Below are 25670 nucleotides of genomic sequence, written 5' to 3'. Positions count from 1 at the left end.
TAAATTCTAAATGATGAAAGGTGTAAAGCAAAACTCTGAAAACTATTAGATGTGACATATATATTTCTTCCACAAGACACAAACTTATTCCAGAAAGGATTGTTTGATGAATTATATTTTATTAGTCTAAAACTTTATTTTAACAAAAGATACTGTGAACAAACTTTAAAATTAAGTGTATATATCTAGCTATATATGTATAATATCTTTGGGTTCTCCATACAAGGATTCAACCAACCACAGATTGAAAATAATAGGGAAAAAATTATGTCTGCATTAAACATGTACAGACATTTTTCATATTGTTCCCTAAAAAGTGCAATATAACAATTGTTCATACAGCATTTACATTAAATTACATGTTATAAGTAACTAGAATTGATTTAAAGTGTACAGGAAGGTGTGCTTAGGTTGAATGCAAAAGCTACACCATTTTATGGAAGGACTTTGGAGCATCTGGAGATTCATATATCCTTGGGTGTGGGGGTACCTGGAATCAGTCTCCCATAGACATTGTGAGATAACTGTGATTGCTTATGGTTAGGGCAGGAATTGACTGGAGAGGGAGAGCAGGGAACTTCGTGGAGTGACAAAAATGTTCCACATCTTGATTCTGAGAGTGGTTGTATGTGTGTGTATGTTATCAAAAGATGTAAAAATTGGTCCTTTTTAAAATATAAATAAAGTTAATTCAAAATTAAAAATACATTCTGTTTGTTAGAATGCATCATAAAAACATTAGTAAGACTATTGGCATAAAATTTTTATTTGACAGGTAGAGTTATAGACAGAGAGAAAGGTCTTCCTTCTGTTGGTTCACTCCCCACTACGGCTGGTGCTGCACCGATCCGAAGCCAGGAACCAGGTGCTTCCTCCTGGTCTCCCATGCAGGTGCAGGGGCCCAAGCACCTGGGCCATCCTCCACTGCCATCCTGGGCCACAGCAGAGAGCTGGATTGGAAGAGGAGCAACCGGGACTAGAACCCGGCGCCCATATGGGATGCCGGCACCACAGGTGGAGGACCAACCAAGTGAGCCATGGCACCGGCCCCGACTGTTGGCATAAAATAATTGACACTTGTTTAAGTGGAATCTACTCTAACAGAATGCCATTATACCCAAAAGGAAAAAAACAGTTGCAACTAAAGTTAGTTTGTATTTAATATCCATTAAAAAAAAAACAACCATACATTGATAGGTTACTTTTAGGATCTGAGAAGTGAGCTAGGAGATAATACATTTTGCTTGCAACTTTTGATTATCTAATATTCCACATATTTTTGAAGCTTTGGTTAACTGTTAATTATTATTCAAAGCCTTTCCTTGGTTGGATTTATTTCCTGTCCTTTGCTGCCCTTCTGTGTCTAAAATCTGTTATACTGACCTGTGTTTGTTTTTGTGCTTTTCTGTAAACATCAAGAAAACAGACCAGGTCTACTCATTTTTCTGTATTTAATGTTATCAATAGTAGGTTTTGAATAAATGTTATTGAATTGAAGCAAGATTCATCTTAGCCAAAAATGCTTTGCCATTTATTTAATAATTCATCAAGAAATATCTAGTGACTTCCTATTCTCTGAATAGACAAGTTATACAATAGTGAGCAGGAAATTCTTCCTATGCTGCTATATAGATGAACCTTTAGGACGTTATTCTAAGTGAAATAAGCCAGTCATAGGAGGACATATGTTGTATGGTTTCACTTATATGTAATATCAAGAATAATCAAACTCATGGAAACAGAAAATAGAGACTGATCGTCAGGGGCTAAAAAGGAAATGGGGAGTTGTTTAATCAGTGTAGAGTTTTACAAGATGCAAAAGTTCTGGATATTGGTTATATAACAATGTGAATATACTTGAAATTGTGAACTTTATACTTAAAATGGTAAAGGTTATGTGAATTTTTAACTTTTTTTTAAAACAAAAAACATGAAAGACTCCTGTCCCAGGAACTCCCTCAGTCTTGAGTGAAGTGAAGTTTTATTTGTCTTTTTTTTTTTTTTTAAAGATTTATGTATTTGAAAGTCAGAGTTACACAGAGAGAGGAGAGCTGCGCCCATCTGAAGCCAGGAGCCAGCAGCTTCTTCCGGGTCTCCCACACGGGTGCAGGGGCCCAAGGACTTGGGCCATCTTCTACTACTTTCCCAGGCCATAGCAGAGAGCTGGGTTGGAAGAGGAGCAGCCAGGACTAGAACCAACACCCATATGGGATGCAGGCACTTCAGGCCAGGGCGTTAACCCGCTGCGCCACAGCGCCGGCCTTGCAAAGTGAGGTTTTAAAAATATATGTATTTGTTCCTTAAAAGATAGATCTTTTTAGATGATGATAAATCATCTAAAGAGTACATTTAGAATATAAATACTTTCACATTTCTTCATCATCATATTTTGTGAGATAACTAATCGACTGAAAACAAATGCTCTGGAAACGAAATTGTTTGGGAAAAAAAAATGTCATGTGCCACAAAGACAGCTAATACAGGCTTCTTCATGGACTTGAACACCATGCAAGAATTAGCTTTGAAAATGTTATGAAGGGTATCTTCAACAGAAAGATACAGTTGGGTGAGGTTTATTATTGGAAGGGTAGTAGTCCTTTTCATTGGGGCCTATATGTAGTCTCTGAAACAGTAGGGGCTATCTTGTCCAAAGGGCCTCCACTGTATTAAGACAAAATAGCAAGTCATGGAGAACTATAGAATGGAAATGAGTACACATTCTTAGTAGCTGGCAGGCAAATCAAAATAAACTTAAAATACCCCAACATGACTGAAGCACTGAAAATATTAATGTTAATTTTCAGAACTTTGAGAATTGGGACAACAGTTACTCATACATTTTTAGTAGGACTTGCAATAAACTCAAAGCTTCTAAAGAATCCACACAATCTGAGCCTTTAATTTTACATTAAGAATTATATTTAAGGAAATAACACCAATATATTGAAAATTACTTAGCAAGCATGTTGGATAATTTAGCATTTAACATTCACTGAATTGTTTATTTAAGTTTTATCGCAGTGATTTGAAAAATTTGGGGGAAGAAGTAAAAGCACCAGCAATGCTAGTACAGGTGAAAGACCACCAGAGCAAGTTATAAACTAGTGATTGATTTTATTTTAATATTTGGACAGACGTCATTAAGATGGTGCTTGCTATGTAATTGGAACTCAGGGATGCAAGAGAAGGAAACACTTACTCAGAGTGAGTACTTTTCTCCCCTTTAATCTGCAGAGAGATTCACTAACCAAAGGAAATTATAGCCTGATTTGAAAAATCATCCTGTAGAGTATTTGATCTTGGCAGTTTAGTGGCATACTGTCTTACAATATTATTTACATATTTTACTTTGCTTATTTTTCCTTCCTTAAATGTTTAGAAACTCATCAGATCTGTGAGAATGTCTTCTTAGTGTTCTCTGTAGTAACCCAGCACACAACCATATACATTCTATGTGCATAGAATATTTTTATTGAATGAAGAAATGTAATCTTTCTTTAAAATTGACTCAGGGAAAAAAATTGATTCAGGGAACTAAAATGCTGGATAACCAAGAGTAGGATGAGTGATATTTTCTATTCTATGTAGAATTTGATTTGATTAAACCCTAACTCACATTAGGATTGATTTAGCTCTTTGTTTATGAGTTTAGTTTGCACTTAGATTTATCGCAAGTAATTTACTGGTCCTAATTATGTATTTTTTTTAAAAAGATTTTATGTATTTATTTGAGAGGTAGAGTTACAGACAGAGAGAGGGAGAGACAGAAAAGTCTTCCATCCACTGGTTCACTCCCTAAGTGGCCTCAGTGGCTGGAGCCAAGCCAGTCCGTAGCCAGGAGCCAGACCTTCCTTCTACTCTCCCACACTAGCGCAGGGGCCCAAGCCTTGCGCTATCTTCTGCTGCTTTCTCAAGCTATAAGTAGAGCAGCCAGGACATGAACTGGTATACATACAGGGTGCCGGTGCTGCAGGCAGAGGCTTAGCCTACTACACCCCAGTGCAGACCCCTCCTAATTACTTATTATACTTATTATGATGTATTTTATTTCAGTATTATCTCTATTAGAAGTGTTTATTGTTACCACAATAAGTGAAAATGAAGTTATCAGTTATATTTTAAAATGTATGTCCAGTCTACATGTAGTCATCAAAATATGTGAAATACAGAGGATTACATTAAGTCTTAACCCAGTTTAATTTTATTCCCTCTTTCTTTTTTTCTTTTTGTAGATTAATTAGTCACAATGAATATGCTGCTGTTCTTTACTTTGGGATTATTTGTACATTTTGTGTTCTTCGTCTCTATCTTTGACATTTATTTTACATCTCCTTTGGTTCATGGAATGACTCCTCAGTTTACACCATTGCCTCCTCCAGCAAAAAGATTAGTGCTATTTGTTGCTGATGGCCTGCGAGCAGATGCGCTTTATGAGTTAGATGAAAACGGAAATTCTAGAGCACCATTTTTAAGGTAAGTGTGTCAAATGATACAGAGATATCTCATAGAAATGTTATCCTGAGATCAAATAAATAGCAACATATCATTCTTTATCTCATATTGAGCACAGTAGTGATGATAAGAACGAGAATAGAACACTTGTACATTTGCCTCTGTCTTCAAGATTAGTACTTGAATTCCAATTCATTTCCTTCTAGGTATTATTTCTACTGTTGTATAAGCTGATATGACACAATCCAAATATATAGCTTTAAATTCTTTGGTTAACTTGTCTAATTTCCCAATCTGGGCTCATACTTCACTATATTATCTTTTTCTTGAAAAATAAGCTTATAGGGAGTGGTGTTGTGGTATAGCAGGTTAAGCCTCTGTCTGGGGCAGCAGCATCCCATATGGAGCCCAGCTGCTCCACTTCCAATCCAGCTCCCTGCTAATGCATCTGAGAAAGCAGCAGAAGATGGCCCAATTCCTTAGGCCCCTGCACCCATGTGAGAGACCTGAAAGAAGCTCCAGGTTCCTAGCTTCAGCCTAGCCCAGTCCTGGCCACTGTGTCCATTTGGGAAATGAACTAATGGATGGAAGACCTCTCTCTCTTTCTGTAACTCTGCCTTCAAATAAATTAAAAAAATAAAAAGTAAGCCTGCTAACTGTTAAAATAATGACAAGAATGAATTAATGAATTATTATGTTTGCACAATATAAAATTCAAATTAAAATACAGCCTTCTATAAAAGTAGAAAGCCTTGCTAAGTTTATATCACAATTTAATTTTTTTTAAATTTATTTGAGAGGTAGAATTAAAGACAGTAAGAGGGAGAGACAGAGAGAAAAGTCTTCTTTTTGTTGGTTCACTCCCCAAATGGCCACAACAGCCGGAGCTGCGCCAATCTGAAGCCAGGAGTCAGGAGCTTCTTCCGGGTCTCCCATGTGGGTGCAGGGGCCCAAGCACTTGGGCCATCTTCTATTGCTTTCCCAGGCCGTAGCAGAGAGCTGGATTGGAAGAGGAGCAGCTGGAATTAGAACTGGCACCCCAATGGGATGCCAGCACATCAGGCCAGGGCTTTAACCTGCTGTGCCACACAACCGGCCCCCAATTTAACTGTGGTTTCTGTTAACTGACTTTTGAAAAGAAATATTTAATTTTTTGGACTTATGAGGCTCCTATTAACAATTGTTCTTTTCTGGTTTTTGACAAGCCTCTCAAAAGCCCTTCCTAATGCTGTTATGGGAAATTAAAATCAGATTCCAGAGGACATTTAAAATATCCTAACTTCATCATTCCTACCTGCTGTCATTACCTTCTATCCCTTTACTCTATTTGATTTTGCTGTTCTTTTTTTTTTTTTTAAGATTTATTTATTTATTTGAAATTCAAAATTGCAGAGAGGTAGAGAGAGAGGAAGAGAGAGAAATCTTCCATCCGCTGGCCACTCCCTATATGGCTATATTGGCTGGAGCTGTGCCAGGCCAAAGCCAAGAACCAGGGGCTTCTTCCAGACCTCCATGTGGGTTGCAGGGCCCAAATACAGAGGCCATCTTCTGCTTTTTCTGGGCCATCAGCAGGGAACTGGATTGGAAGTGGAATACCTGGGACACAAACCAGCAGCACCCATATGGTTTGCCAGCATTGCAGGTGGCAGCTTTACCTGCTGTGTCTCAATCCTAGGCTCTTTGTTTTTCTTTATAGTACTTATCTGGCAAATTCCATGAAGTCTGGGACTAAACTACTACTTTATATCTAATTTCCAAAACAAACAGTCAGCAGTTAATATATATTTGCTGAGTGCTAGAAGAATGAATAAACTTGAATGCTGTGTTGAATTTCCAGACATAAATTAATAGTAGCTCAAAGAAATATATATATGCTTGTGTTAAAGGATGAAAATTAACAAGTGAACAATATGGATCAACAGGGAAATACTAGTAAGATCAAACCACTGTAGAATGCAAAAATGTATAAGATAAATTCCTACAAATAATTAAAATGTTTGGGTGACATATTTGTTTGAATTTCTTGGTGCCAAAGGAAAAGAATTAACTCCTTTCAGAATTGATAGAATAAAAATGTACTGGTTGTAAAGGAAAAGTCTAACTTTTCGAGTAGCACTTGTTTCTCCTTTAGGTTTTTTTCCTTTTTAAAGATTGATTTATTTGAGAGAGAAAAAGTAGAGAGAAAAAAGATCTTCCATCTACTGTTTGTCTTCCCAGATGGCCACAATGGCAGAGCATCCAGGACTCAAACCAGTGTGCTAGAACATTGGCCACATGTCCCCCTCCCCCCTTTTTTTTTAAGATTTATTTATTTATTTGAAAGAGTTAGACAGAGGGGCTGGTGCTGTGGTGCAGCGAGTTAATGCCCTGGCCTAAAGCGCCGGCATCCCATATGGGTGTTGGTTCTAGTCCTGGCTGTTCCTCTTCCAATCCAGCTCTCTGCTATGGCCTGGGAAAGCAGTAGAAGATGGCCCAAGTCCTTGGGCTCCTGCACCCGTGTGGGAGATCCAGAAGAAACTCCTGGCTCCTGGCTTCGGATTGGCACAGCTCAGGCTGTTGCAGCCATCTGGGGAGTGAACCATCGGATGGAAGACCTCTCTCTCTGCCTCTCCTCTCTCTGTGTAACTCTGACTTTCAAATAAATAAATAAATAAGTCTTTAAAAAAAAAAAAAGAGTTACACAGAGAGAGAAGGAGAGGCACAGAGAGAGGTCTTCCATCTGCTGCTTTACCCCACAATTGGCTACAACGGCTGGAGCTGAGCCAATCCAAAGCTGGGAGCCAGGAGCTTCCTCCAGGTCCCCCACACAGGTGCAGGGGCCCAAGGACTTGGGCCATCCTCTACTGCTTTCCCAGGCCATAGCAGAGAGCTGGATCGGAAGTGGTGCAGCTGAGACTTGAACCGGCACCCATATGGGATGCCGGTATTGTGGCAGCCTTACCTGCTATGCCACAGCACCAGCCCCCACATGTCCTTTGAGTCTTTATGTTGGAAACACTGTGGCCCAAGGGCCCAAGCAGTTCATATGCTCTATTTGTAAACCACATTATGATTACAATTTCAGGACTCTTCAAGCTACCTCTAAACTAAGTAGGACCTAAATTAATGTTTTTACGTAGAAACACTCTAAATTATTTATATCCCCTTCTGTTTAAGTTCAGTTTTCATCATATAACTGAAGAAGTAAGAAAGTTCTTGGAGACAGAGGGCCGGGAGGATACAAGGAAGTTGGATAGTGGGTACCAAACTACAGTTGGATGGAAGGAATATGTTCTAGGGTTCCACAGCAGTGAGGTGCTGTAGTTTGCAATAACCCATTAGACCTATTATATATTTTATGAAGAATTAGAAGAGGCAGACTTGAAGGATCCAAACATAAAGAAGTAAGAGGACATGGAAATGTTAATCACTGTGATTTGGCCAGTAAATGCTGTATGAAAGACTGGAAATAACACACTGTTTCCCATAAATATGTAGTTATTACTTGTTAATAAAAAATGCATACTAATCTCTTCAATAAATGCTGGGAAAACTGGATTTCCACATGCAAAAGTAGGAAGGAAGACCCCTAACTTACATATTATACAAAAATCCACTCCAAATGTATTGAAGACCTATATCTACAACCCAATTCTATCAAGTTATTAGAGAACATTGGGAAACCCTGCAAAACATTGGCATAGGCAGAGTTCTTGAAAAAGACTTCAGAAGCACAAAGCCAGAATTGACAAGGGGGTTACATCAAATTGAGAAGCTTCTGTACTGCAAAAGAAATACTCAGCGAAGTGAAGAGGCAACTGACAGAATAAAAGAAATTATTTGCAAACTATATAACTGATAAAGGATTAATAACCAGAATATATAAAGAGATCAAGAAACTCAACAACAAGAAAACTAACAACCCAGTTAAGAAATGGGCATAAGACTAAACAGACATTTCTCAAAAGAGGAATGGCCAACACACCATGAAAAAATGCTGAGGATTACTAGCTGTCAGGGAAATGTAAATCAAAACCACAGTGAGGTTTCACTCACCCCCATTAGAATGGTTTTCATACAGAAATCAACAAACAACAAATGTTGATGAGGATGTAGGTGAAAGGTACCCTAATCCACTGTTGGTTGGACTGTAAACTGGTAAAACCACTATGGAAGACAGTATGGAGATACCTCAGAAATCTGAATATAGACCTACCATATGACCCATCCATCCCCCTCCTGGTAATTTACCCAAGGGAAATGAAATCAGCATATGAAAGAGTTATCTGCACCCCTATGTTTATTATAGGTCAATTCACAATAGCTAACATACGGAATTAACCCAAATGCCTGTCAACTGAAGACTGGATAAAGAAATTATGTAATATGTACACCCTGGAATACTACACAGCAGTAAAAAAAAAAAAAGTGAAATCCAATCATTTGTATCTGGAAAGCATCATACTGAGTGAAATAAGCCAGTTGCAAGGGGACAAATACCATATGTTCTCCCTGAGCTGTGATAACTAATAGAGCACCTAAAAGGCAATCTGTAGAAGTGAAATTGATACTTTGAGAAGCAATGACTTGAACAGCCCTTGTCTTGACTGTTGAGGAACAGTTTTTTTTTTTTTTTAATATTATTTGTTGAAGTCTTTACTTAATATAGAGTTAATCATATGTGTATAAAGTTAATTGAAAATAGATCTGGGGGCCGGCACGGTGGTATTAAGGGTAAAGGTGCCACCTGCAATGCTGGCATCCATAGGGTGCCAGTTGGAGACCCGGCTGCTCCACTTCTGATCCAGCTCTCTGCTATGGCCTGGGAAAGCAGTAGAAAATGGCCCAAGTCCTTGGGCCCCTGCACCCGTGTGGGGGACCCGGAAGAAGCTCCTGGCTCCTGGCTCCTGGCTTCAGATCAGCTCAGCTCTGGCCATTGCGGCCTACCGGGGAATGAACCAGTGGATGGAAGACCTCTCCTCTCTCTGTGTAACTCTGACTTATAAATAAATCTTTAAAAAAAAAAAAGAAAATAGATCTTAGTAAAAAATATGAGTGGGAATAAGATAAGGAGGAGGAAGAGGGTTGGGAGGGCGGGCACAGTGGGAAGAATCACCCTGTTCCTGAAGTTATAATTATGAAGTGTATGAAGTTTGTAACTGTAGACCTGTATAGTTCTGCATACATTCCTACAGGCTTACTTCTAAGGATACAGTTTAAAAAACTTGCCATGGGACCCCAAATCCCCTTAAGCTGTTGGTAAAAATTAGCATTTTAAGTGTTAATGTGATCTTATGGGTAGGATTAAGTATTAAAGTGATCATTTAGATATTATTAAGTGTCTGGTAATAATAATAGATGGAATTAAAAAGGAGTAAGTGCTCCAATATGGGAAGCAGTCCATACAGCAGAGTCAGAATGACAATTGCTTTAAGTAGCACTCTGACTTCAGAAAAGCCCACAAGACTATTTCAGGCATGGAAAGCCAGGACACTATAGCAAAAAATGTCTGACATGAAGGACCTCTGTGGGTGAGACCCTAGTGGAAAGAAGTTTCCACCAAAGAAGGATGTGCTTTTCTCTGAATGGAGGAGAGAACTTCCACTTTGTTTATGGCTTTGTCTAAATACTGATGGAGTTTGTGGATTCAAAAGGCTTCTATTGCCGGCACCGTGGCTTAACAGGCTAATCCTCTGCCTTGCGGCGCTGGCACTCTGGGTTCTAGTCCCGGTTGGGGCACCGGATTTTATCCCGGTTGCCCCTCTTCCAGGCCAGCTCTCTGCTATGGCCCGGGAAGGCAGTGGAGGATGGCCCAAGTCCTTGGGCCCTGCACCCGCATGGGAGACCAGGAGAAACACCTGGCTCCTGGCTTCAGATCAGCACGATGCGCGGGCTGCAGCGGCCATTGGAGGGTGAACCAATGGCAAAAAGGAAGACCTTTCTCTCTGTCTCTCTCTCTCACTATCCACTCTGCCTGTCAAAAAAAACCACAAAAAACAAAAAACAAAAAAACAAAAGGCTTCTATGGTCTAGGCAGCCTCAGGTGACCCCTGACATCATACATAAGAATGTTAATTGTTAAATTAGTATACAATCTTTATGTATATTAGAACAATTATTTTAAAAAGAAAATTTCTCCCTTAATATCTAGTCCCATGATTTTTCAACTATTTACCATTCTGTGTGTATTTTACCAAATTTGGTTTCATTTGGGGGTGAGTTCAAAGAACTTAACCTGGGGGTTAGACATTTGGCACAAAGATTAAGTTGTTGCTTGGGATGCCTGCACATTGCAGTGCCTGGGTTCAGATCCTGGCTTCAATGTCAGTTCCAGCTTCCTCCTAATACAAACTCTGGGAGGCAGCAGGTAATGGCTCAAGTAGCTGGCTTCCTGCCACCAATGTGGGAAACATGCACTGAGTTCCTGGTTGCCTGCTTCAGTCTAGCCCAACACTCGACCATTGTGGGCATTTCTGGAGTGAACCATCAAATGGAAGATCTCTGTCTCTCTTTCGTTCCCTCTGCCTTTCAAATAAATAAACATTGAAAACTTTCACTTGTGCTTATACATTTTTTCTTCAGAATGTGTTGAGAATCAAGCATTTATCTTGAAAAAATGTTATTGATGTTTTCCGTGTTTTATAACTTGCTTTGTAGGGCTTTCCCCCATAGCAGTGCTGGTAATTTTGCTTTCTGTCCAAATTTTACAAAACACGGTGATATAACGTAAATGTTGATACATTTAAGCAAAAGAAACTTTTCGCCTGCTTCAATCTCAAATATAGGAACATAGTTTGAATTTTTTTTTTTTTTTTTTTTTTTTACAGGCAGAGTGGATAGTGAGAGAGAGAGACAAAGAGAAAGGTCTTCCTTTTTGCCATTGGTTCACCCTCCAATGGCCGCTGCGGCCGGCACATCGTGCTGATCTGAAGCCAGGAGCCAGGTGCTTCTCCTGGTCTCCCATGCGCGTGCAGGGTTCAAGGACCTGGACCATCCTCCACTGCCTTCCCGGGCCATAGCAGAGAGCTGGCCTGGAAGAGTGGCAACCGGGATAAAATCCGGTGCCCCAACCGGGACTAGAAACCAGTGTGCCAGCGCCGCAAGGCGGAGGATTAGCCTGTTAAGCCACGGCGCCGGCCATAGTTTGAATTTTTTAAGAGCAGTCTACCCCCTCTTAATTTTTTTATTTTAAGAATATTTCAACTACACAAAAGTTGAAGGAATTACATGATAAACCGTATAACCTTAACCTAGTTTAACAGTTTAATGTTATCAATTTTTGCATTCTCCCAACACACAGGTGTATACATGTGTACTCCTAGTTTTAATTATTTTTTTCCTGAAAAATTTGAAAGCAAGACATTGAGACACTTCACCCTTAAAGACTACAACATGTCTTTTTTTTTTTTTTTTTTTTTTTTGACAGGCAGAGTGGACAGTGAGAGAGAGAAGCAGAGAGAAAGGTCTTCCTTTTTCCGTTGTTTCACCCCCCAATGGCGGCCGGCATGCTGCAGCCAGCGCACAGTGCTGATCCGATGGTAGGAGCCAGGTGCTTTTCCTGGTCTCCCATGTGGGTGCAGGGCCCAAGGACTTGGGACATCCTCCACTGCACTCCCAGGCCACAGCAGAGAGCTGGCCTGGAAGAGGGTCAACCGGGACAGAATCCAGCGCCCCCACCAGGACTAGAACCTGGTGTGCCGGCGCCGCAGGCGGAGGATTAGCCTAATGAGCCACGGCGCCGGCCACAACCTGGCTTTTTTTTTTTTTTTTTTTTTTTTAATTTTTGACAGGCAGAGTGGACAGTAGAGGGAGACAGAGAGAAAGGTCTTCCTTTTTGCCATTGGTTCACCCTCCAATGGCCACCGCGGTAGGTGCGCTGCGGCCGGCGCACCGTGCTGTTCCGATGGCAGGAGCCAGGTGCTTCTCCTGGTCTCCCATGGGGTGCAGGGCCCAAGGACTTGGGCCATCCTCCACTGCACTCCCTGGCCACAGCAGAGAGCTGGGCTGGAAAAGGGGCAACCGGGACAGGATCGGTGCCCCGACCGGGACTAGAACCCAGTGTGCCGGCGCTGCAAGGCGGAGGATTAGCCTACTGAGCCACGGCGCCGGCCCACAACATGCCTTTTAAAAACAGATTTTCTCATGCATAACCGCAGTACCACTTGTCGTACGTAATTAAATTTAAGAATGTCGTCTTAATATGATGTTTATCGGTTATCACTATGTAAAATGCCAACTCAATGTTTTATGGCTTAAGACAACAAAGTTTTTTTTTTTTTTTTTTTTATTTGTTTGAAAGTCAGAGTTACACAGAGGAGAGTCAGACATGTTCCATTTGCTGGTTAACTCCCCATATGGCTGCAATGGCCTGAGCTGGGCCAGGTCAAAGCTAGGAGCCAAGAGCTTCTTCTAGGACTCCCATGTGGGTGGAGGGGGGCCATCCCCCACTGCTTTTCTCAAGGGAACTGGATCAGAAGTGGAGCAGGCAGGACATGAACTGGCACCCCTATGGGATGCTGGCATCGCAAGTGGGGGCTTTCCCTACTATGTCACAGTGTTGACCCCACAAAGGTATATTTTGTTTCAGAATCGCATACAGTGGTTGGGTGATTCTTTGTTGGTCTCGCCTGTGCTCACGCCAGCCACTGCATTCAGTAGGTGAGAGGACTAGGAATGAGGTCAGCTGGAATTTTAAAGATTCTTTTATTTCTTAAATTTTGACTTTTGATTTTGTTTCTGTAATAGTTGTATTTTTCTGAAGCCTTCTGAGTTTATGCAATCATAGTTTATGTTGTTTACTTGTGTGTAATATCTTTTAGGAATATCATAATGTACGAAGGCAGCTGGGGAATTTCTCATACACGTGTGCCAACAGAGTCACGTCCAGGTCATGTTGCCCTCATAGCTGGATTTTATGAGGACGTCAGTGCCGTGGCCAAAGGTATTGTCTATTTAGACATTTTTGTTAAATGAAAAATTTGTCATACAAATATTGATTCTTCACCACTAAATCATGTCATAGAGTGGAAAGTGTGTTTTGAGATATGTTGACAAGAATTTTACTGTATTTAACACAAACTAAAATTTAATTGATATACCCTGGTATCAATTTAGAGTTAAGCTTTAGTCTTTCATCATTCTTTGCTATCAAAGGAGCACGGTTGGATGAATCCAAGTTCTCCTAGACCTCTTAAAAGTGCAAAAGTGATTTTGTAGTTTAGTAATAAGTATATTATTACTCTTTTTGTAAGATAATGGTATAATATACGTAACAAACTATTTTGTATTTTTCTCCAACTAATATTATTTGGACTGTAATTTTGGGAGTGGCTGATTTAACCAAATATACATATTTTTATTATTGCTTGCTTTTTCTCTTAACTACCTGAAGGTTGGAAAGAAAATCCTGTAGAATTTGATTCCCTTTTCAATGAAAGCAAATATACATGGAGCTGGGGAAGCCCAGATATCTTGCCTATGTTTGCTAAAGGTAAGAGTAATTGATTATATTTCCTCAAGTAGAAAATAGATAATAAACCAATCTGGTAGTATTTTTTATATTACCTCCACATAACTTTACTGATTTTCAGATTCATACTTTCATCTTTAGAGCAGCTCTGAAATAGAGGTATAAATTATAATATATTGACACATCAGTTTAATTGGCAATGAGTTTTCCTTCTTCACTCTATTGGTTCACTTTCTAAATGCCCACAGTGACTGGGCCTAGGTTGGGCTGAAGTTGGTAGATGGGAATTCAGTCCAGGTCTCCCATTTGGATGGTAGGAATTTAGTTACTAGAGCCATCATCATTGCCTCCTGGGATCTGCATTAGTAGGAAGCTGTAGTCAGAAGTTGGAGTTGAGTATTGAACCCAGGCATTCTGATATATGGGATGTAGGCATTTTAACTGCTAGGCTAAACACCCACCCCTAAATGCAAAAATTTGTAATTCCTATTTTAGCATACTCACTATGCCATATATTTTGGCACTGATACATAGCATTTAACATTTTGAAATTTATTAATGCTTTTATTTTATATTTTTTGAAAGATTTATTATTTATTTAAAAGTCAGAGTTACACAGAGAGAGAAAGAGAGGCAGAGAAAGAGAGAGGTCTTCCATCCACTGGTTCATTCACTCCCCAGTTGGCCACAGTGGCTGGAGCTGTGCTGATCCGAAGCTAGGAGCTAGGAGCTAGGAGCTAGGAGCTTCTTCCAGGTGCAGGGGCCCAAGGACCTGGGCCATCTTCTACTGCTTTCCCAGGCCATAGCAGAGAGCTGGATTGGAAGTGGAACAGCCAGGTCTCCAACCAGTGCTCATATGGGATGCCAACACCACAGGCAGCGACTTTACCCTCTATGCCACGGTGCCGCTCCCAGAATTTATTAATGTTTTGCATTTGAATTTGTTATATTTGTTTATGTATCTGAATTTGCAATTGAAAGACTTTCCTTAATTAGAAAATTCATCTATATTTTCTAAAATCAGTTGGATAAATTTCATGTTATTAAGCACTTTTTATCGGGAGCAGATAATCATTTCACTTAGTGGTGTTTTTAACATTATGCTTAGCCATGAGTAAAGGTATAATAATTGGAATAATTGAAGATTATTATGTATTTAGAAAGAAAAATTAATACTCAGTTTTACATATATTCATGGAGCATTATTTTACTGAGCAGATAAAAATCTCAAATTGCTTGCCTTTTATATATTTCCTTCTTTGGAAAGTGATTTAGCTTTTGGTTGGAGGGCTGTGGTAGTGGCTTTTGGTGGCAGTGAGGGTGGGTTAAGTGGCTATGAATTACTAAATTTACCTCCTCCTTTAGGCTCTACCTGGTAAGACAAGAGCAGTGCCTTTATTTAATGCAGTCCAGTAGGAATGTTCCATTTCTTATGGTAATCAGCAAACTCATTCAGATCTTTTCACTTGGGATATGGGGAGGAAAATGGCTGCGCAGTGGAGTAGGATCATTAGAGCTGAACTGAGATTGTCATTATTTCATCATCTCTTCCTTATGACCTGAAGGGTCTATCTAACTCAGAAATGCGCTGAATTAATTAGATTCCTAATAATATCTTTCAAATAGGTAAGATTATTCTGTTGACCTCTTCAAGCTGTTTGACAATAAGCAACATTTATTCCCCTCTGTTGAGAAAAATACACATAATGTATGACTAAAAGAAGTGAAATATTGGAATTTTCTTCTTGCTTAGGAAGGTTTATATACCAAATATCTTCATCTGTTTTAGATTTTGACATTCTTAGAGGCCCACTTAATCAACCTTAAACCTTGAAAGGAATAAAATTTTGTTGCTGAATTTGCTTTATTGCTTATAAGAATTCACTGGCAAGTTAATTAATTTATATGTTAAAATTGGGATATGTTTTTATGAGGACAAAAGGCAATTGAATATGTTAAAATATATAGCATGGTCTATGACACATAAAATAAATAAATGCTAATTATCTTCCCCATCATAACACAGAGAGCTCTGTGAAAAATTCTACTTACAGCAGTCTTTAGGTGACTGTCTTATATATTATGATCATTAAAAAAGTTTAATTTCATTTTTCAAATTTCCTTTACAGGTGCTAGTGGAGATCATGTTTATACACATAGCTATGATGCTAAAACAGAGGATTTTGGTGCCAATGATGCAACAAAACTGGATACCTGGGTTTTTGATAATGTTAAGGTACATTCTTTTGAGTAGTGAATATGCAAAACACCTACAGTTTACCAAATTTACCAAAAACTTGACTTTTTAGTAAATGTTTATGTTAGGTTTAAAGATATGTTCCTGCTTCTACTAGTCAGCTGCCAAAAATTTATCTAGAGGTAATGATTTTTTCACCCTGTTAATAGCAAACTTAAATTAGGTTCAGTTGGTAAGAGAAAAAAATTACTTAAAAGTATATCAATCAGAAATACACTAACTCACATTGTGGTACAGTGGGTTACAAGCAGCTGTTCTAGTCCTGGCTGCTCCACTTCTGCTCCAGCTTTTTTGTTAATGCACCTGTATTAAAGCAGCAGCAGATGGTCCAACTACTTGGGTCCCTGCCGCCCATTTGGTAGACCCAGATGGAGTTCCGGGCTACTGACTTTGGCTTTGCCCAAACCTGGCTGTTTTGGCCATTTGGGAACCAGCAGATGGAAGATCTTTCTCTCTCCTCTTTTCTCTGCAACTCTGCCTTTTCAAATAAATAAGTAAATAAAGATTAAAAAAAAATACTTCTACCTCAGTAAAGGCAATGCCAAATCGTTAATTGTTGTAGACTAGGATACTTATAAGTGATTCCATAACGTCATTAAAACTAAGTCTCTAAAAGTTCTTCTCTATCCCTAGATAGTATGAGTTTTATGTTCTAGATCATTCATGATCCAAGATAATGTTGGAGTTCTTGCTATTAGGTCAACAGTGTGGGGAATCAAAAAGGACCTTCTCTCCTACTGAATTAGATTTATTTCAAAGAGCCTTAAATCCACATAGCTTTCTTTCTTTCTTTTTAAAAGATTTATTTATTTATTTGAAAGTCAGAGTTACACAGAGAGAGAGAGGAGAGGCGGGGGGGGGGGGGTCTTCCATCCACTGGTTCACTCCCCAGTTGGCCGAAACAGCTGGAGCTGCAGTGATCCGAAGCCAGGAGCCAGGAGCTTCTTCCCGGTCTCCCACATGGGTGCAGGGGCCCAAGGACTTGGGCCATTTTCTACTGCTTTCCCAGGCTGTAGCAGAGAGCTGGATCGGAAGTGGAGCAGCCAGTTCTCAAACCGGCGCCCATATGGGATGCTGGCGCTTCAGGCCATGGCGTTAACGCACTGTGCCATAGCGCTGGCCCCCCCACATAGCTTTCTAATTGAACTATTTGACTTAAATTTCATTAGCCACAACCACAAAAACACATAGACCTGCAAGAAGCAAAGGAAATGTGTAGGTTTTACGTTTTGAGCAGTGCCTTATCCTATAGTATCACAGGCTTTTACTCAAGGAGAGAAAGCAGGTTGGGCTAGTCATTAAGCAGTCTCTTGGGATGCATAGTAAATATTTATTGAGTACAGAAATGAATGAGTGCTTTGAATACAAAGGGAGTGAGAAAAAGTACAAGATGGTAAGCTTACCTATACCGAATTTTTTGGGGGAAAGAATCATAGAACATACTAACCCGTGTCTGGAAGGTCAACTTTTTTAAAGGCAGTAGGAATATGACAATAAGAGAGACGTTGATCTTGGCAGGATTGGTATTTCAGTTTCCCAGCTGAATGAATAGTGCTTTTTAACATGACTGAACATTTTTTACCAGTCATGAAACAAATTATAAATGTATGTTTAGAATTTAACTCCATTTTCTTAAAGTGCTTGTCACTTCCTTCCAGGTTTAAAAGTTCTTAGAGACTAAGTGGAACATATATATGAATGAACAATAGGGGGAAGTTTTAGAATAGTAACAGGGTATATATATTAAAAATTTTATTTTTGATTAGTAGTTTCTCTAATACCATTATTTATCATTTTTAACATTCAGGACAATGAAGAATTACTTGAAATTCTTTAGGCTATTTTGAATAAACACATCTTTTAAAAAGCTGACATATTCTGAGGCCAGCGCTGTGGTGTAGCAAGTTAAGCCACTTGCAATTCTGACATTCCAAATGAGCACAGGTTTGAGTCCTGCCAGCTCCACTTCAAATCCAGCTCCCTGCTAATATGTCTGAGAAAGCAGCCAAAGATGGCCCAAGCCCTTGGGCCCCGGCCACCCACATGAAGACCCAGATGAAGCTCCTGGCTGTTGGCTTCAGCCTGGCCCAATCCCGGTTGTTATGGCCATTTGGGGAGTGAACCAGTGGAGGACCTCTCTCTCTCTCTCTCTCTCTCTTTCTCTCCTCCTCTGACTTTCAAATAAATAAATCTTTAAAAATAATTGACATATTCTACAAATAGAAACATTGATATAGCAAAGATATGTCTTGGTGTAGCCTACTGACTTAATTAAAATAAGTTAAAAGTGCTCTCTGTGGATTTTTTTTTTTATTTGACAGATAGAGTTAGACAGTGAGAGAGAGAGAGACAGAGAGAAAGGTCTTCCTTCCATTGGTTCACCCCCAAAATGGCTGCCACAGCCGATCCGAAGCCAGGAGCCAGGTGCTTCCTCCTGGTTTTTGACGCGGGTGCAAGCGCCCAAGCACTTGGGCCATCCTCCACTGCCTTTCCGGGCCACAGCAGAGAGCTGGACTGGAAGAAGAGCAAACGGGACTAGAACCCTGTGCCCATATGGGGTGCCGGCACCACAGGTGGCGGACCAGCCAAGTGAGCCATGGCGCCAGCCCCCTCTGTAGATATTTGAATACATACATTTTAAAGTATTTGTGAGTACAGGGTGAGTCATTAAATTTAGAAGGACTTTGTGAACCCAGTTTATTATGAAATTAATGATTTTGTAAATCTTTTTATTCTGTGAGTGTTTTCCTATCACTTGATGTAAAAAACAGATTCTACTTGGGGCAAAGTTAGTAGGCCTTTTGTAATGTTCTAAGTGGAAGGTTCTGGTTGGGCTAGGGTGGTAGCAGATACGACAATGAAAAATTGTCTAGCTCTGAATATGTTTAAAAATAATAAATCATTTTTAAACTGTTACCACTACTAAAGTTTTATTTGTGTCTCTTGCCAAGATCTTCAGTGTGCTGTATTGTAGTAAGTTAGATATGGCATGTCAGTGTTATGAGATTTTTATAAAATCTTGATCCCCTTTTGATAACCTTTTTTTTTTTTTTTTTTTTTTGACAGGCAGAGTGGACAGTGAGAGAGAGAGACAGAGAGAAAGGTCTTCCTTTGCCGTTGGTTCACCCTCCAATGGCCGCCACGGCTGGAGGGCGGCGGCCAGTGCACCGCGCTGATCTGAAGGCAGGAGCCAGGTGCTTCTCCTGGTCTCCCATGGGGTGCAAGGCCCAAGCACTTGGGCCATCCTCCACTGTACTCCCGGGCCATAGCAGAGAGCTGGCCTGGAAGAGGGGCAACCGGGACAGAATCCGGTGCCCTGACTGGGACTAGAACCCCGTGTGCCGGCGCCGCAAGGTGGAGGATTAGCCTGTTGAGCCACGGCGCCGGCCTTGATAACCTTTTATGTTCTAATTGTAACCCCCTAAATAGCTCACACACAATTGAACATAAATATCTGATCTTATATCAAAAATCTTTGTGTTGGTAGATCTTAAGTATAAATTTGAACAGCATAAGATAGTTTAATATTTAGCTATGTATAAATTTAAATGTTTTTATCAGTACTGTTTTTTAAATAAAATAAATGAGCTAAAATTTTTTATTTGATTTGTTTTATATAGGACTTCTTTGATACTGCCAGGAACAATCAGTCTTTGTTTTCAAAAATAAATGAAGAAAAAATAGTTTTTTTCCTGCATTTATTAGGAATAGATACAAATGGACATGCCCATCGGCCATCATCAAGGTAATTTTATTGCTGTGTTCAGATTGAGTGTTGTGAAAGAAGCAGCTATTCTGTTTAAAGTATTGTGATGTTTTTGTTGTACTTTTTTTTTTTTTTTTTTACAGGCAGAATTAGTGAGAGAGAGAGAGAGATGGAGAGAAAGGTCTTCTTGTTTCCGTTGGTTCACCCCCTAAGTGGCCGCTATGGCCAGTGCGCTGCGCCGATCCAAAGCCAGGAGCCAGGTGCTTCTCCTGGTCTCCCATGCGGGTGCAGGGCCCAAGGACCTGGGCCATCCTCCACTGCCCTCTCAGGCCACAGCAGAGAGCTGGCCTGGAAGAGGAGCAACCGGGACAGAATCCGGTGCCCCAACTGGGACTAGAACCCGGTGTGCCAGTGCCACAGGCGGAAGATTAGCCAAGTGAGCCGCGGTACCGGCCATTTCCGTTGTACTTTTAACAACAAATAACTAATGTTTGGTTTTTTACATTAAATGTTTTATTATTGTTACTATTTGAAAGAGAGTCACACAGAGAGAAACAAAAATGGAGTCAGAGAGAGAGAAATCTTTCATCTTTTGATTCATTCCCCAAATGTCTACAATAGCCAGGTTGGACTAGGCTGAAACCAGGAGCCTGGAACTCAGTCCAGGTCTCCTATGTGGTGGCTGGACAGAAGTACTTGAACCTTCACTTATTGCCTCCCATGGTGCTCATTAGCAGGAAGCTAGAATTGGAAGTGGAGATGATACTCAAACCCAGGCATTCTGATATGGCATGCAGGCATTCTAAGTTTCATCTTAACAGCTGTGTCAAATGCTGATTTCAGCATTAGTTTTTATATCACAAAAAAGATGTAATTAGGCCGGCGCCGCGGCTCACTAGGCTAATCCTCCGCATGCGGCGCCAGCACACCAGGTTCTAGTCCCAGTCGGGGCACCGGATTCTGTCCTGGTTGCCCCTCTTCCAGGCCAGCTCTCTGCTGTGGCCAGGGAGTGCAGTGAAGGATGGCCCAAGTGGTTGGGCCCTGCACCCCATGGGAGACCAGGAGAAGCACCTGGCTCCTGCCATCGGATCAGCGCGGTGTGCCGGCCGCAGCGCGCCAGCTGCGGCGGCCATTGGAGGGTGAACCAACGGCAAAGGAAGACCTTTCTCTCTGCCTCTCTCTCTCACTGTCCACTCTGCCTGTCAAAAAAAAAAAAAAAAAAAAAAGTAATTAGCCATTCCTTATGTTTCATTTAATCAGTATTTAGAAGTAATTGCATTAAGTTTTTTATACTCTATTTCATAGGATGCCTTGTATATAACAGCAAATAGTTTTTTCACTTTTGTAGAGAAAATATTTTTCACTCTTTTATTCTTTATTTTGATTTTAGTTCAGATTAGCCTAACTATAACTGTTTAGTCTATTGAGATGGCTGCCAATGATGAATACTTCATGTCTCATTCTTTAATAGGATGTACTATTTTAATTGATGGTAAGAACATTTGTATGAAACCAACCTTGTGCAGATGGATGGAAAGCTTAAATCTGAGATTTTAAAACATGATATTTTGTGTCACAAACATTTTATGAGATAAAAATGTTACACTTGAAACAATGCTTTATATGTTTTTCATAAAGATTTATTTTTACTTATTTAAAAAACAGAGTGAGAGGAAGAAACAGATTGAGAGAGTGACAAATTTTCTATCAGCTGATTCGCTCCCCAAATGGCCAAAATGGCTGGGGCTAAGCCAGGCTGAAGCCAAGAGCCTGGAACTCCATCTGTGTCTCCCCTTTGAGTAGCAGGGACCCACGTACTTGGGCTATCTTCTGCTGCTTTTCCAGTTGCATTGGCAGGGAGCTGAATTAGAAGTGGAGCAGCCAGAACTTGAACCGGTGTTCATACTGGATGACAGCATCACAGGCAGTGGTTTAGCCTATTGTGCCACATCACTCGCTGGTCACATGATTTATATAAACTATATACTTTACATTATGAAATATGAGAACTTGAAAGTCATTATTCTATCACTTGGGACTTAAAAATGAGCTCACTTAATATTTTTACTAATCAATACCCTCCTTTAAAGCCATCTTTGAAAATTATTTTAGGTTCTTTTTATTCATTAAAAGGAAAAAAATATTTCAGCAGTCTAAAGAACTCTGATCTTAAAATATTAAAGATGAAGGGGCCAGTGCTGTGGCACAGTGGGTTAAAGCCCTGGCCTGAAGCACTGGCATCCCATATGGCACTGGTTCTAGTCCCGGCTGTTCCTCTTCCAATCCAGCTCTCTGCTATGGCCTGGGAAAGCAGTAGAAGGTGGCCCAAGTCCTTGGGCCCCTGTACCCAAATGGGAGACCCAGAAGAAGCTCCTGGCCCCTGGCTTCGGATCTGCATAGCTCCAGACATTGCAGCCCATCTGGGGAATGAACCAGCGGATGGAAGACTTTTCTCTGTCTCTATCTTTCTCTGTAACTCTGTCTTTCAAATAAATAAAAATAAATCTTTAAAAAAGAATTAAAGATGAAATCTAAAAGTGCTTCAGGGGTTCCTGACTTTATAATAAACCCATGTTGAATAAATTTGACTTCTCTAAATTAATTTGATTTGTTCTTCTGTTTCTTTATATACAGGGACTATAAGGATAATATTAAAAAAGTTGATGATGGAGTAAAGGAAATTGTGTCCATGTTTAAACATTTTTATGGAAATGATGGGAAAACAACATTTATCTTTACCTCTGACCATGGAATGACAGACTGGGGTTAGTCTATCTTTATGTGATATGTACTTTATAATTAAAATAGTGGTAACTGTATCTTGCAACAGTCTTACAGTGTTTTAAAAATCTATTTCACTTATTTGAAAGGTAGAATAATAGATAGAGAGGAAAAAACAGTATAGATAGGTATTCCATCCGATGGTTCACTCCCCAGATGGCTGCAACAGCTGGAACTGGGCCAGACTAAAGTCAGGAGTCTAGAACTCCATCTGATCTCCCACTTGGGTAGCAGGAGCCCAACAACTTAGGCCTTCTTCCATTGCTTTTCCAAGCACATTAGCAAGTTGCTGCATCAGAAGTAGTACGGCTGGGGCTCCAACTGGCATTCTTAACCCACTATACCACAACACTGACCATAGTTTTTTTAAAAAAGATTTATTTTATTTATTTAAAAGTCAGAGTTACACAGAGGGAGAAGGAGAGGCAGAGGGAGAGAGAGATCTTCCATCCACAAGTTCACTTCCCAATTAGCCACAATGGCTGGAGTTGCACCATTCTGAAGCCAGGAGCTTCCTCCGGGTCTTCCCAAGTGGATGTAGGAGCCCAAGGACTTGGGAGAGCGCTTTAGGGGAAACTTTCCATGCTTGGGGCAAATGGTGCAGGCCAGGTCAGGTGTGGCAAAAATAGCAGAGTCTCTGGATCCTTTTCTTGAAAGCCACTCTCACTGGTATAGCTAAAAGAAGCCATTTATTTATTTATTTTTATTTATTTATTTGACAGAGTTAAAGACAGTGAGAGAGAGAGACAGAGAGAAAGGTCTTCCTTCTGTTGGTTCACGCCCCAAATGGCTGCTATGGCTGGCACTGCAGTGATCCGAAGCCAGGAGCCAGGTGCTTCTTCCTGGTCTCCCATGTAGGTGCAGGGGCCCAAGGACTTGGGCCATCCTCCACTGCCCTCCTGGGCCACAGCAGAGAGCTGGATTGGAAGAGGAGCAGCTGGGACTAGAACCCGGCTCCCATATGGGATGCCGGGTGCCGCAGGTGGAGGATTAACCAAGTGAGCCACGGCGCCGGCCCAAGAAGCCCTTTATAAAGTAGAACCCAGCTTAGTAATTTCCATTTTGCAATGTGGAGACGCAGTCTTTCCTTTATGTTGTTCTCTGTGTACACATTGTGCTTGCCTTGTGAATCTCAGGGAAATACATCTTCTAATGCTTTCCCAGGCTATAGAAGAGCTGGATTGGACGTGGAGCAGCTGGGATTTGAACTGGCACACATATGGGATATCAACCCTGCAGGTGCTATGCCACAGCGCCTGCCCCTGGCCCTAATCTTATAATGTTGAGAGGATTTGATTATATGCAAAGTATCTAACACATAATCTTTAGATGTTTAAAATGTTAGTGTAAAAAGACTGATGTTACATAAAAAATTTATAGCCATAAAAATATATTCTCATTTACAAAGGAGGGAGTAGAAAAATGTGTGGAAAAGAAAATTTAAAATAATTATTATATATATACCTAGAATTTATTGTCCATGATGGCAAAGTTAGTGATGCCAAGATGGTATTGCTGAGGGACCTGAGACTACTGAAAATCTATCCTAGATAAATCTGTGCTCCCAAGTCAAACACAATGTGTACACAGAGAACAACATAGGGGAAAGATAAGATTTGGGTCTCTACATTGCAAAATGGAATTGTAGTGAGGTGGGTTCCACTTTTTTTTTTTTAAGGTTTATTTATTTACTTGAAAGTTAGAGTTACAGAGGGGTGGGGGGAGGTAGAGAGAGAGGTCTTCCATCCATTGGTTCACTCCCCAGTTGGCTGCAATGGCCGGAGCTATACCGATCTGAAGCCAGGAGCCAGGAGCTTCTTCGGGTCTCCCACACGGGTGCAGAGGTCCATGGACTTGGGCCATTTAATATTCATTTCCCAGGCCATAGCAGAGACTGGATTGGAAGTAGAACGGCTGGGACTTGAACCGTCGCCCATATGGGATGTCAGCACTGCAGGCAGCAGCTTTATCTGCTACACCACAGCGCTGGCCCCCTGGGTTCCATTTTATAAAGGGCTTCTTTTAGCTACATCAGCGAGAGTGGCCTTGAAGAAAGGATCCAGAGACTTTGCTATTCTCACCATACCTGACCTGGCCTAATAGTTCTTTGAACCAGAGTCATTCAGTTGACATTAAGGTTTTTTTGTTTTAGCTTTGTCTGTTATTGGCTCAAACTAGTTATAGAAAGTCGTAAGCATTTGGAAATGTTCTGGCTAGAATTTGCCATAAATGGATCAACTCTTTAAAAACAAGTATCAAAAAAAATTTAGCTGTAACGTAGTTCTTTCACACTTGTCTTATAACTCTTGGTATCTTATTTGTAGGTTTCCATGGGGCTGGTCATCCTTCAGAGACATTAACTCCATTAGTCACTTGGGGAGCTGGCATCAAGTATGCCCAAAAAGTATCTGCTCAGGAATTTGATGATGCATTTTTGAAAGGTATAAAAATTTACCTCTATTGTTTTTATACATATTAAGCCAAAATACATTTTTCTTATATATTTTTAAAATAAAACCAAAATAATAACTTTAATTTTTAAAAACCAGTTTTCAAATTATGGTTTTAAATGCCTCATTTTTGTTGATTGAATTGCTGTTATTTCTATGCAAATGCTGAAAATTAAAGATTTATTAGTTTGCTTTTTCTCATAGAGTCATTTGTTAAGTATTTCCCAGCATGTCACAGCCAGCAACTCTTGTTTTGGACCTTTCTAAAGTGGTGAACTAAATTTTTTATCTTGTTCTATTAAATTATTAATTTATTTGAATGTCAGGTAGAATAAGTAAAGATAAAATAGATAAGAAATTTAAGAGTTCTTGGAGGTAAATCCTAAGTTTGATTGCTGTTCTCCAGCTCAATCCTAATCAAAAGTAGTCTCACAGTGTTTACAAGATCAGTCCATTAAATTAAAAGGTAGATGCAGTGCTGAGATATTTTTTCCCTGGGTCCTAATGAAGACAAAGAGCACAGTGAGTACTGTTCTCAACAACATGTCTGTAGTAAGCAATGTGTTTTTATGGAGT

General features: G+C 40.2%; 1 protein-coding gene across 6 annotated transcripts in view; it reads left to right on the top strand.

Annotated features, from left to right (window-relative positions):
- Positions 1-25670, top strand: part of PIGN (phosphatidylinositol glycan anchor biosynthesis class N) — a 149091-nt gene that overhangs the window by 5804 nt on the left and 117617 nt on the right. For 3 of the 6 annotated variants that reach the window (XR_009866831.1, XM_062201760.1, XM_062201762.1), the window contains exons 2-8: positions 4233-4473; positions 13251-13372; positions 13823-13921; positions 16030-16136; positions 19778-19902; positions 22498-22628; positions 24969-25085. Coding sequence is in view for 5 of the 6 variants with exons in the window: in XM_062201760.1 (XP_062057744.1) it covers positions 4247-4473; positions 13251-13372; positions 13823-13921; positions 16030-16136; positions 19778-19902; positions 22498-22628; positions 24969-25085 (928 nt within the window). In the remaining variant the exon portion in view is untranslated. Of the gene's footprint in view, positions 1-3134; positions 3205-4232; positions 4474-13250; positions 13373-13822; positions 13922-16029; positions 16137-19777; positions 19903-22497; positions 22629-24968; positions 25086-25670 lie in introns of all 6 variants that reach the window. The other 3 variants (XM_062201761.1, XM_062201763.1, XM_062201765.1) reach the window with 3 other exon arrangements.

Source organism: Lepus europaeus, chromosome 9, assembly GCF_033115175.1.
Source record: "Lepus europaeus isolate LE1 chromosome 9, mLepTim1.pri, whole genome shotgun sequence".
Classification (NCBI taxonomy): domain Eukaryota; kingdom Metazoa; phylum Chordata; class Mammalia; order Lagomorpha; family Leporidae; genus Lepus; species Lepus europaeus.
This window is presented reverse-complemented; position numbering and strand designations above follow the sequence as displayed.